Consider the following 16781-nt stretch of genomic DNA (forward strand, 5'->3'; position numbering starts at 1 on the left):
ACGAGCAGGAGGCTTACCTGATGGAAAGTGACTACCACCGCCCATGGACATCTGCAACACCGGGGGTGTTGCAGGTGCGTTGCCGGCCTTTCAGGAAGGAGTACGCTCTTTTATTGACGGTTTCCAAGTCGTATCAGTTCGAGTGCACAGCACAGAGTGGTGTGCGAGGCAGAAAATGTCTTAAAAATCGCGCTGTTGTGGATTTTGGACATCTAGTTAGTGCGGGTGATTTTTGGAATTCTGATGAGATGTCTGAAGGTGAAATTCAGCAGCCGGGATTATTCCGAACAATTCCTCGGAACATTCCCCGTGATAAATTCTGTAGAAGATGCAGAGCGATCCAACATCTCTACGCAAAGCCAAAGGATCAAGCAGATCGGAAAGGGCTTGATCGTCGATAATTCGAGCCGCTCTACGTTGGATACGGTCGAATGGAAGGAGCTGGTATTGGGGAGCACCCGCCCAGAGGTGAGAACAGTATTCCATGTGTGGCCGAATTTGTGTCTTGTAGAGTCTTAGACGATGGGCCGACGCGAAATACTGTTTTGCCTTGCTGAGCACACCGAGTTTTTTTTATGCCAATTTGGCTTTGTATTCCAATTGACCGCGGAACTGAACGAGGCTTGAAATATCGACGCCAAGTATTCCTATACTAGCTGTGGCGGCTAATGGAATGTTCTCAAATAGTGGAGATACGACAAATGGTGTTTTTTTAGCAGTTAACGCGCAAACTTGCGTCTTTTTGGGGTTGAAATGGACTAGGTTTAGCCGGCCCCAGTTCGAGACTTTGTTTAACGAAGACTCGATTTTAGACACAAGTTTGTTCCGGTTTTCTTCGACGTTTTCCCGAGAAATATTAACACAGCCGGTGTATGAGATGTCTACGGTGTTATCGTCTGCATAGCAGTGAATGTTACTAATTTGCAACAAGTCATTGATATGCAGAAGAAACAGAGTGGGTGATAGAACGCAGCCTTGTGGAACACCAGCATTGACGAATTTTAAGTCGGAGCATGCATCGTCGACAACGACTTTGATGCTCCGATCTGCCAAATAACTGGTAATCCAATTGCATAATTTCCCGGGAAGCCCATAGGAAGGAAGCTTCGAAAGATGCGCTTTGTGCCACACGCGATCGAAGGCCTTCGCTATGTCCAGACTGGCTGCTAATGCTTCCCCCTTGCTCTCAACTGCTTCCGCCCATTTATGAGTCAGGTAAACTAGAAGATCACCGGCTGAGCGACCCCAACGGAAACCGTACTGGCGGTCGCTAATCAGCTGGTACTCCTCTAGGTACCGCAGGAGCTGGCAGTTAATAATGGACTCCATTACCTTGGAGAACAAGGAGGTGATGGCTATAGGGCTATAATTGGACGGGTCTGAGCGTTTGCCCTTTTTAGGGATCGGATGTACCAAAGCAGTCTTCCAGGAGTTCGGGACGACGCCGAATGCATAGGATTGCCGGAAAAGACACGTTAAGACCGGCGCCAACTCGGGAGCACAAGTCCGTAGCACGATTGGAGGGATGCCATCGGGTCCACTCGACTTATGAATATCCAAGGAAAGAAGTGCTTTACGAACTGCACTTTGCCGGAATGTAACCTCCGGCATCGTGGTATCACACCGCGGGATTGTTGGTGGTGACTTTCCTCGGTCATCTAGAGTCGAGTTCGCCGCGAAGAGAGAGCCTAAAAGATCAGCTTTCTCCTTCGCGGTATGGGCCAATGACTCACCGTCTCTGTGCAAAGATAGAAAAGAGGGCTGACAGAAATTCCCTAAGACAGCCTTAGCGAGAGACCAGAACGCACGTGTTCCTGAAGGGAGGCGCACCAGTCTCTCGCCAATTCTGCCAATGTACTCCGTCTTTGCATTAGAAATCACGTTTTTGAAGGACCTAGAGGCAGAGTAATATTCTAATTCTAAGAATGCGCTGGTATTTATATCACGGGACGCCGATGCGTTAGCCCAGTCTTGGTAGCGTTCCCATTTTCGGCATGAAGCCGTCATTAACAATTGACCTTTATTATGTTATTAACTTAGACTATTTTTCTATACTTAAATATGCTACGAGAACGACTATAACTTTCAATTTAATTGAATAAATATAAAATACCAGTAGTCGCCCGCGGCTTCGCTTGCGTTTTAGTGCTGGGATTTCAGATATTAGTTACTTAATATAGCCTATGTCCTTTTTTTTTAATTCAAGATTGCTTCATACGTAATTTCATCAAATTCAGTTCAGTGGTTTGGTCATGATAGAGCAACAGACAGACAAACAGGCTGCTACTTTCGCATTTGTAATATTAGTATAGAGGACGGATCCGATTTTATACTCCACTTGATATAAATAATTATCCAGTAACTATTGATAGATTTTATTGTTTTGTATACGTTTTTATTTCTAATTTTAATATATATTCTCGCGTGATTTAAATTGTAGGTAAATTAAATACACGAAAATTTCAAAATTGAAATATAGCAAATCGCCAGTTATTATCAAATTTTATATTTAAATGTGTTAATAATCGATTTATTAGTTTTATTAAAAAATTGTTGAAAGACAAGTCTGCGGTAAAGCCAGCAGAGCTGAATATGTTGTGACCGATGGCACACCAATACACCTCTAAACTATATTTAACTGCAAAGCCGCATCGCAATAATTATAGCTAAATAAAGATATAGCTCGTCGACAGTTGTTTGATGTGTCCTGCCAACGGCTGATGCGGCTATTATTCGTATTTTATTAGGTTGGAGGTTGCAGAGAAATTCTACTTTTTTGTCTTCACTTACAATATTCCCTTTTATATTAAGGGACAACTGTCCCTGCATCAAATATCATTTTACGTGTCTTATTTTAATATAGAACGAGCGAGCTGTTTGACAAACTTGGAATATTTTTGAATAAAATTAAGAAAATTGCAATTACGGTTATAGTTTGTTAAATTCATATAGCTCATACAATTTATTTCTACTATTGTAGATAACGGTAATGGCCCAGAGAACTCTGAGAACTGTATTTGATTGCTTCGGTAGAAGGTTAAAAATATGGTACATTTTTTACATGAGATTTGGTCAAGTCACTAAAAAAAGTTGGTAGATCTATCGCAAACTTGGTGGAGTTGGAGACACTACAGAGTACAGACACCTTTAAAAGGTGTAGTGTATGTATTTTCAGTACAGATTGTCCTCTTTTCTGAGACAAAAAAATACATATGTAATTGTAAAAATATATTTTAATAAAAAATTGCTTCGCGAATTATTGTTAAAAATATTCATTGTAAGTGTTACGAAATAAGTATTTTAGTTTTAAGGATTGGCAGCTTCGTTAAGATGTCAATGTCACTTTCATGCAAATTGCAAATGATCAATGTTTTCATCATAATTCATAAACATAAAACGTAATTCATATTATACTTTGAAAGTTGGATGTTTCATATAGTAATTTGAAAAAAAATTAAGAAAAGAAATACATAAGAAAAGTATAACGAAGTCTGGTATAGTTAAATAATATTAAAATATGGAAGAAGTTCCGAAGCCAGTATGTCTCATAATATTAGGTTAGAACTATGCATTTTATAAAAAATAAAATATATCTTATTTCATTTGTTTGTCGATAATCAATATATATCTATAATTTAGGAATGGCGGGAGCAGGGAAAACTTCTTTTACAAAACGACTAGCCGGTAAAATAGTAAATGGTTCAAGACCATATTTAGTAAATTTAGATCCAGCTTGTCGAGAAGTTCCATACCCTGCTAACATAGGTAACTATAATTGTCAATTTTCAAAATCATACTTGATTTTAAACATACGTCTTATTTCTAAAATACTGAAAAAAGCTTACCATGTTGTTACTATATATAATAAGGTTTCTTTTATAATATTCATGTTATTTCCCAGATATAAGGGACACAGTTAATTATAAAGAGGTCATGAAACAGTATGGTCTAGGACCAAATGGTGGTATTGTGACTGCACTTAATTTGTTTTCAACAAAATTTGGACAAGTTGTTGATTTGATTGAGAAAGCTGGAAAGAAACACAAATACTGTATAATTGATACACCAGGTATGTAAAATAATTGGAGTAACTTTTGAAATATACTGAATGTAACAAAACAATAATTTAGATGTTTTTTCTTCAGTAACTAAATTTTTCCATTGCTTTTTATTCTTTTTATTTGCCTATATAAAAAAAAGGAGAAAAAAAAACACCTATATGCACTGTGATAAGTAATTTTGGAAAAAGAGTAAATAATTTGAAAACAGAAATAGAAATAATATTATCATATTAATTTTTATTATATAATCTTGGGTAATAAAGTTGGTAATTTCTTTGTCAGGTCAAATAGAAGTATTCACATGGTCAGCCTCAGGTACAATAGTGACGGAGACATTAGCATCATCCTGTCCTACAGTTGTTGTGTATGTCATGGATACCGTTCGGAGTGTGTCTCCGGTTACATTTATGTCTAATATGTTGTATGCCTGCTCTATATTATATAAGACAAGATTACCTTTTATCGTTGTCATGAATAAGGTATGTAAAGGTTTCTTCTTTGAATTTATGAACATTAAGATGTAATTTATTTTTCACTTATTTAAAATAATGCTGTAAGGACACTAAAATTTATTCATGTCATTCACAAGTCTAAATGTTTGACACAAAATGCAATAAAATATTTAAAGCCTGTTACAAACTGACTTTAAAAAAATCTAAATATTTTTGAAACAGTAATTAAACATGTGAAACATGGAAAAGTAAGTTAATAATTTATTAATTAAAATTCTTACAGACGGATGTAGTAGACAATAACTATGCAGTAGAATGGATGAGAGATTTTGAAGCATTTCAAGATGCGTTAGATGCTGATGGCGACGGAGAAGGGGGCACATACATTGGCAACCTCACAAGGTCTATGGCATTAGCACTAGATGCTTTCTATACAGATCTGCGCTGCTGTGGAGTTAGTGCACATACAGGAGATGTAAGCCCATTTAGTATTTAATTTAAAATCAAATAATTACTCCGAATATTATGTTTTAATTTGTGTTTATTTAATTTAGATCTATTCAAAATCAACATGTCTTGCAATGATTAATAATAAACAGTTTTATTTTTCGTATTCTTAGTGGTTTTTTCTGTTTCTGTTATGATAAATTTGACATTAGAAAGAAGAAACACAACTGTAATTGAATATTTCCCCTAAGAACAGTTATTGGCAGGATGGGCAACATTTTCTCTTAGATTCGAAAATAGACATTTAATACAATATCTCAATGATTTCTATAATTTGCTTTTTTGCAGGGTATAGATGAATTTTTCAAATTAGTCGATGATGCAGCAGAAGAATATGAGAAGTAAGTGTAATTTTTAATTAATTGTATATTATATAATGAGTCATAGTAGATACCTAGTAATAGTAGACTGAATGTTTTTTGTTTTACAATTTACATATTATGACAGAGTAACAGTGATCAAGGGAATATTTGATGTCTAAAGCAAACATTTTATTTTATCTAAGTGGTATGAAAACACAAACGAAATTGTTAGCTTGAAAAAATATTCTTATCAAAGACAATAAGATTTAGGCATAGATAATTTTACTACTTTTTAATTACTTCATATTCACATTGATTGACATATTCGTAAACATCCTTGGCATTGATTCTGTATTAGTACACTCATACATCACCTATTGGTTGAGATGGGATGGCTATAATCTATACTAGACTGAAAACACATTACTGTTGTGGACTTAAACCTTGCCCTTTAACTGTATCTGAATTTTCGTCTATAATATAATATTCATCTTTTATGATCGACTTTGTTTGTGAACAGTAAGTTTTTAAAAAATGTTTTGTAATTTTTAGAGAGTACAAAGCTGATTGGTTGAAAATGCGTGCAGAAAAATTAGAACAGAAAAATAATGAAGATAAATTAAAGAAAAGTGATAAAGGTATCTCTTAACTTGGATAGAGTTTTTTTTAATTAAAAGACCAAGCCAGCCTAAGCTCACAACATGATATTTTTTGGAAATTGCGGCCACTTGTATCATTTGTTCGAATTGTGCGATAGAGTAAGAGTAACTCTTACTAGCAATTCGGCATTTTTGAACTCCTTTATTTATATATTCTATTTCATATTTTTAACTTAAAAATAGAAAAAAAAAAGGTTAATTTGTGGTGTTTTTTATTCTCATATCTTTTTTTCAGATGATTCAGACACAATTATTGATAAAAATAAACTTATAGAGGAAGTGCCGGCCGGTCGAGAGATAAGTGATATGTATTTGAAGCACCCCGGTAATGACAGTTCCAGCGACGACGAGGGGATTGAAACTCAGCAGCCAGAGACAGGTAGTGTAAATTTCTTAGAATATAGCTTGGTTTAGAAAAATTAAGGCTAATTAAGGGCTATTAATTACCGAGATTTATAGCCGACGACTGCCGGTTCGAACCCAGACAAGCACTTCTGAATTTTTTACATGCTTAATTTGTGTTTATAATCATCTCGTGCTCGGTGGTGATGGAAAACATCGTGAGGAAACCTGAATCTGTCTAATTTCAACCATTCCACATGTGATTCCACCAACGCATATTGGAGCAGCATGGTGGAATATGCTCCATACCTTCTCCTCAACGGGAGAGGAGGCCTTAGCCCAGCAGTGGGAAATTTACAGGCTGATTATGTACTATTTATTATATTTATAAGCCTCTTAAGACTAATTTACATATCAATGGGGAATCCATAGATAAAGTAGAGTAAGTTGAATTTCTTGGTCTTACTGTTGATGTCAAGGTGCAATCACCTGCAATGTTAAATATAATGTAAATGTATAAAATGTCTGTATAAATAAACTACTACCGACTGGTACCTACTGACTATCTAGTCGGGTCTTCTCAGATGAATTTAATTCCGAACCGGTGATATATGCTTTACATCTAATATAATTCTGTAAAATGAAAATATCCCAAGTAACATTAACATTGTAATTACAATAGACAATAACATTGTAACCGGTTTGTAGTGTGACGTGTGGGGTTTAATTTTAAGTTTAAGATGTATTTAAAATGTTCGCAGATGACAAGAGCGAAGATGTTGCCGCATTCCAAGATTTTTTCATGAAGTATGTTAAGCATAACAATGAAAGTAAAACTTGAAATAAATATAATCTATGTTTATAAAAATCATATTTTACTCCAAAAGCCAAAAAAAGTTTTCGTTACAAAGGTACCATTTATAATCGGTAAATCTTAGGTTTTACTGGAAAATCTTAAGATTTACCGTAGTTTGAGCTTTTACAGTAACATATATACCATATCAAACTGTGTTGTAAGAGACGGGCGCAGTTTAAAAAATAGTTTATAATATGTTATACAGAAATAAACGAATTTAATACGGGAATTGAATTAAAACATTGAAATTATTTTGATAAAACTTTAATTTGCAATTTCCAAATATAATTAAATGTTAAAGACATAAGTTATCACAGAGCTGCATACTAAAACTGTGGATGTTTGAATTTAATTTTCTTTTTTTTAAATATATGAATTTTACAAAATGTTGTAATAAGTAAATTATTGATAGTATTTGGTAAGTTGCTTGGGGGGGGGGCAATGCGAATAATAACCATGTTGGAATCAATGGTCAGATTTAAAAATGATATCAGTCCTGCAGTACGAATACATATATGTATTTTTTACTTTTAGCTGTCCTCTCCTTCGCAAGTCTCGTGCCAGCAAATTTAACTTTTAGTCTTGAATTAACATATTAAAATTATAAAATAAATCATAGGTATATAAAAGCACACAAATGGTCCACAATAATTTAAATCAAATTTGAGCAAACTGCCTAATTTCCTAATTTGTAAAATGAAAATATTAGTAAAGTTATAAATAAATTCGAAAATTAAATTAAAATATGGTTTTGTGTTTAGCCAATCTACAAGAATGATATTTAGTGTAAATAATTGAAAGTTGGAGCTACAACAAAATTTAGACAGTTACCGGTATAAGTACCTATATATGAATAAATGTTTGTTATTGTGGCCACCCATGCCATTATCTGGCTACAACAATGACACAAAACCACCTAGGTGTTGTCCACAATTACAATCCACTCAGCAGTTATTCAACTGTAAAACTGCTGACCCCATTGGAAAGGTGAGTGAGCCAGTGTAAATATAGGCACAAGGAACATCTCGGATTAGTTATGTCCGACGCTTTGAATGTGTTAATAGTTTATACTTCTTACTGCGTTAGAGCGATGGTAGCCACTTACACACAGGTACATTTCAGTCTGCCTTACTATTAATAATAATATAACTAGTGTTTTGTCATAATAGTGCTTACGTAACACTAATTAGGGTTTTAATTCTAATACACAAAATAGTGGAGCAAATTGATTTTAATATAAGAACATAAATATTAATATCTATACATTTTTTTAATTTAAAATCAGTAAAATTAAGTTAAGTTGCCTAGGCATACTAATTTACATTCAGATTTATTCATGCCCTATTAAGTGATGTTTATTTTCAATCTGTACAAAATTTGTAATGTAATTATTAATAATTAATTATACTAACATAAATGATAAATATATAAACCATCAATTTGAATTATAATTTAAAACTATTTACTTAGTTTGTGTATTAAGTACATTTTAGTTTCAATTACATATAGTTAAGTAACATTCAAATTAAGAACCTGTTTTATATAAATTATACTTTAAATTAGACATACATTTAAATTGTTTTTAAAGGAGGTCGTGATACATTATAATAATAAAAAAACAGTAAATTGACGTTTCTAGGCGATAATTAGGTTTTATACGAAATAATTATGAACTATAAACGTTATCACACTATTCTTTTATGGTTGTTCGTGTACACAAATGCAAATATTTACATAACTTATTAAATTCTATGAACGTTGAATTGGATACATAAATTAATTTTGTCTATGGTCAACTAAAGTAGTTTTTTTTTTTCAATGTTTGTTCAAATCTTGCAATCTACTTTCTCTGATGCTATGGAGTTGAAGTTTTGCGTGTTACGGTGACAGTGCATTTTTATGGTTAGCATAAATATGTCCTACACTCAGGGTTAGCTCCAGACGAACAACTCTTCAACGCTCAACAGCATAGATACGAAAATTTTGTATATAGAAGCTTGTCATTATTATTTTTTGATTGCAATAATTTATTTTCATTTTAGTCAGATTTCAGTCACAGTCAGTTCTACTTTTATGTAAATTTATTTGTTTCCAAATTATAATCACTTGTCGAATGTCGTAGGTCAATTTTAGTATTTAATTAAATCTAGATGTTATTCAGCTATGTCGAAAAGTCAGAAAATTGATTCGATTTCAATCGTATCATGAGACATCTGATTTTACTTCGCCTATACAGAGGCACTTATCTATAGGGTTTTGTACTGCGTGTTCTGTTACGGTAATATTATTTGTACCTCTCCCAGCTCTCTCAAGGGTCGGGTCAGCGAGCATCCAAGCCGGTCGATGGGTCACTCGACCGAAAGAATCTTTGTATGAGAGTGATGGATTGGGCCAAGTATTATGAATGCTCCCAATTGATGTGTATCTGTGAATAAATATGTTATGAGAGGATACAAAAATGTATATTATTATAATTTTTTATACATACATCCGCCATTTAAATTTGAAAATTGATAAACATTTAATATTGATACTTTTCATCAATTATAATATAATTTATGATCTAATTTATAAATGTCGTATGTGAAACAATAAATTTAGTCTAACAATGTTTTTTACACATGAGAGCTGTTAGTTGAGCTGTAGACTAACTAGGTTCCTGTGATTCATCCGTTATTTTACCGCCAAAAAGCTCTATTCAGTATTGGTAAGGATATACCTTAAGTCGTATTTAGGTGATACAGTTGCTCGACATTACTATTATAAAAAACAAACAAAATTAGTCTAGTGTTATGGTCCCACTTACCCTTTGTCATAAAGGCTACAATACGGCACTTGTTTTTGCAGAATGTAACTCCATATCTGATGATAGCTCCAATTTAACAATGGCGATACTCTCACAATCTGTGGCCAGTTGATATCTGTTTTCTGGGAGATAGAAAAAAGTTCACATAGGTTTTATAGCCTCAAAACATTTTATCACACTACTGTTGTAGAAAAAGTATTTGTATAAGGCAGCAGATAGAGAAGTCGTAGAATTTAACACTGGTTCGTGCCGATAAATATGTAGTATTTTGGTACTTCTGTTAAGATTTTTTTTGTAGCTTCCCGAAGTTTGGAATGAGGCAGTTTTGACTTTGCCACCACTTTCCGAACGGGATAGAGTTCAGGCAAGAACCAGCGACTTGCCATGAATTCCAAGGCACGGAAAGTCGTTGGTCCTTGCCTTAAATCTATCCCGTCGGATGGCGGTTCCGTAATATTGAGATTGAGGGGGACAATGCTTCTGTGTTTGCGCACACATTAGAGAACTGAAATATCTCACGAGTTAACTTTTGCGTAGTTGACTCCGATGAGACTGTTCTCAACAAAAAGTGGTATGACATTAACGCCGTTTGTGCCGTGTAGAATGGGTTACTTTTGATTCCAGTAAATTATAAAAGAAGAAATAATTATAGACATTAAATATTTAAATCAAAATTTGCTTTATAACTGACAACAGTAGATGTATTACAACAGTTAGGTGTATATTTGAAAACATAAATGTACCTGCATAAATTTTAATCCTTCGCTATATGGATCTGTTCGCCTCGTTCCCAGTAAGCATGCTTTTAATTTGCTGTCTTGTTCCATTGTCCTTTGTAATGTCGTTTTAATTTCTCCCTCTGTCACTATTATTTTAACACCGTAGAGTTTCTCTATTTCTTTTACAAAATTTTCGATTTCTTTAAACGGACCAATGGTTCTTATGTATACGATTTTTAAGTCTTTACCTATGTCATCTCTTTTGTATAAATCTTTTAATACGTTTATTGTGACGTCTAATAAAACCGTGCAGTCTTTTCCGCCATTGAACGATAGGAACACCTCGTCTAGTTGAAACTGAGTGAAGCATTCTCGTATAACCTGTCAATTACATTAAAATTAAAAAATATAGTAACCTAACTAATAATTTGGAGGTTTCTCAACGGCAACACTTGCCTGCAATATATATGCTCAGTTCTTCTGACTCACTTATGTAATACTGGAATCTGAACTGTTACAATACAGCCCCCAGCGAGGTACCACTTCAACAAATAATTAAAGAGGTTTTGAGTCATTTTGCATTTTTAAGTCAATACGACCTACAAAACTTACCAATGGACTTATTTAAAGAAATAGAAAAAGTTTAATATTCTGTCATGACGTGGTAGCCATTTATATTAGTTTTCTAACGATCTTCGATCACGTTATAGCACCGTGGATTACATCGATACTATCCGTAAGATTTAGAAGTCAAACAAGTACAATCAACGGTAGTATTGGTATCTTTTTTGTGGATTACGAGCAAGCTTTTGACTATCGAAACCTGATCATCGTGATTGAAGTTATATCGACTCTCTAAGATGTCTTTACAAATAATTGAAGAAATGAAGGCAACTGAACTATTCAGAGAGGCGAGATGGTGCTTTGGAAGATTTATTCAAGGCGCTGGATTGTACTGCATAAGGTGTATAAACTACATCATAAATTTCAACATCAAAAATTATAAGTAGAAGACATAATAGGGACATACTTGCTTACTAAAGGACCTTTGTTTATCCTCTTCCTCATCACGTAGATCGTGATCGAACTATGGACTTAACTCACAACTACACGAAAACCATGTATTATCATCCAAGATAGGCGTGGATGATATATGCGTATGCGATCCAGTACGAATCCCACTTTTGTCTTAAGCTGATGATATGATCAAAGTTTGGAAACGACCAGGAAAAAAATGCCCATTTATTGGAAAAAAATCTTATTGTGGAAGATCAGTAGTTATATGCACTTACGAAACTATACGAAGAAAATGGGTTATAGAACAGATAGCCTTTACCGATAATTTGCACATTGAGACATAATTTTCTTTAAATGCATGATAATACTGGATCTCATACAGCAGCGACCGTAAAGGAATACTTCATATTTTGAAATCAAAGTTTAAATTTTGAAGACAGGCTATACAAAGAAATCCAGTTGGAGCAACAATAGTGATATTTGAAAGTGCTTTGTCAGAACAATGTTATTTAAAAAAAGCGAGTTCGCTTTTTTTAAATAACATCAGTTATCAGTTTCGACAGAAACCTCATTCATCAGTTATCAGTTTCGACAGAAACCTCATTCCGAACTTGTGGTAGATGCTCTTGTAAGCAACATACTAAATAAAGATTAGAACCTTCTTTAATAAAGTACTTCATATTTCAAGATACATGATAATTCCGCTAAAATGTTTACTGATATAAAATATTATAATATATTACCTGTTCCGTTTCTTCCAAAACTGTAGCAGTATTTTCAAAATCCATTATGCCTTCACTTTTCAAACATGAAACTGAAATAGAAGAAAAACGTTAGCTTGTAAACTTACGAGGAGGAAGATACAATACGTACTAACTTAGGTATTGGTTTTATTCAAGCTATCATAATAACTCATTACTATAACACGTTTTTATTATCATAGATAGGAAGCAAAATTACATAAATACAAATTACGTATATACATATAAAGGAAAATTATTATGGTGTCAAAGAATATAAATATATAAGATATTTAGTGATATAAAAAAATTATATTTTTATAAATCAAAATATTGCATGTCGTTCGATTGCACTGCTTGCGATGTTTTTAATCATTCTGTCCAGTGAGCTATCAAGTCTCAATCGACAGAATCATGAAAATATTTTTTACAAGGTTTTTTCAATATATCTTCATTCAAATTACCAATTTTTTTTTTAAGATACCAGCTCTATTTATACGCAATGTTACTTTCCATTTTTATATTTAAACAATTATTAATCGATTTTTCTTTAAATATGCCGTTATGCCATAACGTTCCACTATCAATCCTGTGATTCCTATGATCCTTTATACTATATAATCGAAGCGAAAAGATAATAAAATTAGGACCTATTTATGCTAATGAGAACTTTAATCAAGTGTTCAAGTTTGGTATAACATGTAAAGAATATTTTAGAGAAGTGACTTTTTTATTAATGGACAGGAAATTCATTAATGAAAATGAATTAATGGAATCTGTTATTTGAAAACAATATATTAATTGCAATTATAGACTGGAAAAGATGTGTTGTTTGTTGCGTTCATTTTGCACCCTTATCGAATGTTTATTAGATAAATAAACATTAACGTAAGAAACGCCCAAAACTTCTCTAATTGATATATAACACCTAGGCTTAGGCATAGTCTCCTTTTTAGAGGATTCGGATTGGAACTTATATTTAGATAATTCACATGACTGCTCCAATCCGGCTTAGCGGATATACATGTAGAATGTGTGGGTAAATATCATAATATTGTTTTCCTTTACTGATGAGCATAAAGGAACGAGCAAAAACGAGCACGAGCAAAAATTCAGAGGAGGCCCACTTTTGAAGCCGTAATCTTCGATTAAGATTCACAGTACTAATTATATATTAAATAATAGGTCATCTCGGCTCCTCTGTCATATATACAGTGTTGTACAGATATTTTCTAACCCACGCAAATGTTAATAAAAGTTATTAAGATTTAAAATTATTTTCTGTACCTTAGAAACTTTTATTAGTGTTACTGTGGATTGAATGTTTCAGCACTCATGGTCCAAATTATCATAGTTTCAGGAATCACACAAGGTATAGAGTATTTTTATTTAGTTTGTGAGACAATTGAGTATTGACAGCTAGAAAACCTTAAATGAAAGAATTATAGACCTCCAAAATTACTGAAAATTGACTAAACAGTATTGTATGCTTAATGAAATGCTAAAAAAAAATATTTCTCAATGGAAATTATTGTTAAGCTTTGCAATTAGACTAGACTTAGGTACTTTCAGAGTTAACTAACATGACAATGAGAAGATGTTTGAAGCAATATACAAGTATAAACAGGATGAGGTGTTAGCAGATGTGTACAAATGATCTTGTGAATATAGGCACAGAGAACACTTGATTTCATTTTAATCACATATTTTAACTGTTCATATCATTTCATATCATTACAGTATATTTACTAGTAAAAATTATTTTTCTTACATTATAACATGTATCCTATAAACATACAAGTTACAATTAATAGAAAAATAATTAGCTGTCTGTCCCTATTTATTTGACCACCAATAACGTATATGAATAAAAATATCAATTAATAAACATATTTTTATTATTTTGTACAATCCAATCCAGTTCGCTCCATCGACAAGAGGAGTGAAGATAAACAAACCGTAAACTTCTATATTGGATGTATTGCTAATAACCCTTCAATATTATGCACTATAAACACATCACTATTTCACTAAATATCCACTTCTAATTTACATACAAAAGTTTAGTAATCTACTTTGCTGTTTAAAACGCCGTTGACTCACATATTCATAATATTCATGAATTATTTTATGTTGTGGGAATGTAAAGTCACAGTTGTCTATTTATCTTCACTCTTCCACCAACAATTGTCTATAGACAAAATTAACAATGTATACTTATACAACTAAATAAAAAGAACTTATTTATCTGTGTCATTAGTACATTGTTTTTTACACGGAGGTTCATCGCTCTCTGAATTATCATCAAATATTATTTCTTTTGTTAACTTAAATGTAACTCTCATCATTTGTTTTTTAGGGGACACATTTCTTACATCGAAAACATCAATTATATTAGATGATATGTCTGTACCGATATTATCATTTACCATTTGTTTAGCAACTGTGAACGGATCTTCTCCAACTGCAAAGCAGTACACATAAACGGATATATCACAATCATATTTATTTTTAAGCTCTTTGTCCTTAATTAATCCTTTAAAGTATTTTAAAAATTCAACGGCTAATGCTGGCAAGTTCATTGTTATATGGATTTTAGCTCCAGTATTCAATTTTTCTTTTCCATTGCAATAATCTATTATAAATGCTTTGAATGTTGTGCAAATAAAGTCTTTGCCGTCCATGTTGTAGGATTTAAAAAGGTTCATGTTGATCTTATTGTGCTTTGCATTATGATTAAGCCATTTATATGATTCCGGATTTAAATCATTAGCAAATACATTACATTTCTGTTTAGCAGCTGGAATAGCAAATGGACCTACACCACAGAAAATGTCAAATAAAACATCCCCTGGTGTTAGAAATTTTAATATCCTTTCGTGTTCTTTGCATAGGCGTGGATTCCAGTATACTTTGGAGAAATCAAATTGAAAGTTGCACATGTTTTCTTTAACAGTAACCAAAAAATCTTCATCTCCGGCAATCACTTCCATATTGAAATTTCTATATGTATTATCAATTATGTTGCTTTTATTTACCACTGTCCGGCAAGTTTTGATCTTGTCAACTAGAACTTCACCAACAAGAGATCGGTATTCCAAAAGATGGTCACGCAAATTAAGGTGTATTATGTGCCCAATTTGAGAAAAACCAGTAACAATTTCCTCATTATCCGGTAATACTGCTTTGAAAATAGTTTCATGCTTGAAATTGTCATATGTCAGTTGAATCTCTTGTAAATCAAAATGTTTCTCATCTATGTCATATTTATACAGATTTTTGCGGTCGTCCTCCGAAATGTTGTGCCACTTAGTTATTTTCTCCGGATCAAAATATAAGCACTTATATAAATTTTCACTTTGTTTCACTAATAAATTTTGTACAGGCTTAAAATTTTGGAGTTTTAAAAAATACGGCCTACATATTGATATAATTTTGGATAGTTTCTCATCTGGCACTTTTAAAACTGGTACTTTAATGTTACGTAAGAATTTTTCACGATCAAGACGCTTCATGCCACGAACACCAATTGGTACTAACAACGAATTTGATGAAGAAGACATTTTAATTCTTAAAATTTGAAAAAGTTTACGAATTATGGTGACATCCATTCAACAAATTCTAAATTATTAACATAGACTGCATACTAACCTAATTCGTCGTTAGAGTTTAATACATAAGCGTAGAACTTTCGTGAAATATAACAATTTTTTTAGAATTTTAAGTAATCCGAATATTTTAAAGGATTCTTTTAAAAAGTAAATTGATTTGCATGCTGTACAAATTAAGGAGATTATGAAAAGCTACGTGATTGTGACTTCATGAGTTGTGTGTATTGTCATATTGTCAATTTGACATTTAAGGCAATGTTGAGTTGTTGACTATAAAATGTCGTTCTGAAAAGTAAAAAACATGTTGTTGTCTTGATACCAGTATATAGATAATGAATATTTAAATAAAATTTAGTAAAGTAAAATAATTATAGTATGCAATAATCCAATTTTTTTTCATGAATAGAATTGTTTTATTGAACGAAGTGTAAAATACATTATCTCACTTAGATGATACTATTATAAAATGACAAGGGCGCCATATCAGAACAGGTCAAGGCGCGATTTGACTTTAACCTACATCAGTTAATAATCATATCCGGATATTGTTGTTCCATAATATTTTTTGTGGTTTATCGTCGTTTCTAGTACCGTATAGCACGTAAAGCCATTGGTTCTAGGCCTAAACTCTTTCTGACGGTGTGGAATTTTCCGAATAAGAGTGAGAGAATAGTAACAAGTACATGCAACTGTTTTTGCATGTTCTTGT

The 16781-nt window shown here is 32.8% G+C and overlaps 3 protein-coding genes across 3 annotated transcripts; 1 reads left to right on the forward strand and 2 right to left on the reverse strand.

The window, feature by feature from the left end:
- The first annotated feature begins 3372 nt into the window (after positions 1-3372).
- LOC113393486 (GPN-loop GTPase 1) lies at positions 3373-7191 on the forward strand. The gene is made up of 9 exons (XM_026630383.2): positions 3373-3557; positions 3640-3765; positions 3902-4069; positions 4344-4540; positions 4797-4988; positions 5309-5361; positions 5875-5960; positions 6217-6360; positions 7085-7191. Exons 1-9 carry the CDS (start codon positions 3518-3520, stop codon positions 7162-7164), a joined length of 1086 nt encoding a protein of 361 aa, XP_026486168.1. The 5' UTR covers positions 3373-3517; the 3' UTR covers positions 7165-7191.
- Positions 7192-8987: 1796 nt separating this feature from the next.
- On the reverse strand, positions 8988-16311 carry LOC113393274 (FAD synthase-like). Its single transcript, XM_026630069.2, has 5 exons — positions 16113-16311; positions 12465-12535; positions 10729-11085; positions 9986-10107; positions 8988-9604 (listed from the first exon to the last, which is right to left on the reverse strand). The coding sequence occupies exons 2-5, from the start codon at positions 12507-12509 to the stop codon at positions 9382-9384; spliced, it is 747 nt and encodes a 248-aa protein (XP_026485854.2). The 5' UTR covers positions 12510-12535; positions 16113-16311; the 3' UTR covers positions 8988-9381.
- LOC113393273 (tRNA (guanine(37)-N1)-methyltransferase) lies at positions 14598-16116 on the reverse strand. The gene has a single exon (XM_026630068.2). It carries the CDS (start codon positions 16070-16072, stop codon positions 14702-14704), a length of 1371 nt encoding a protein of 456 aa, XP_026485853.2. The 5' UTR covers positions 16073-16116; the 3' UTR covers positions 14598-14701.
- Positions 16312-16781: the final 470 nt, after the last annotated feature.

The sequence above is a fragment of the Vanessa tameamea genome, chromosome 6, assembly GCF_037043105.1.
Source record: "Vanessa tameamea isolate UH-Manoa-2023 chromosome 6, ilVanTame1 primary haplotype, whole genome shotgun sequence".
NCBI classification, from domain to species: domain Eukaryota; kingdom Metazoa; phylum Arthropoda; class Insecta; order Lepidoptera; family Nymphalidae; genus Vanessa; species Vanessa tameamea.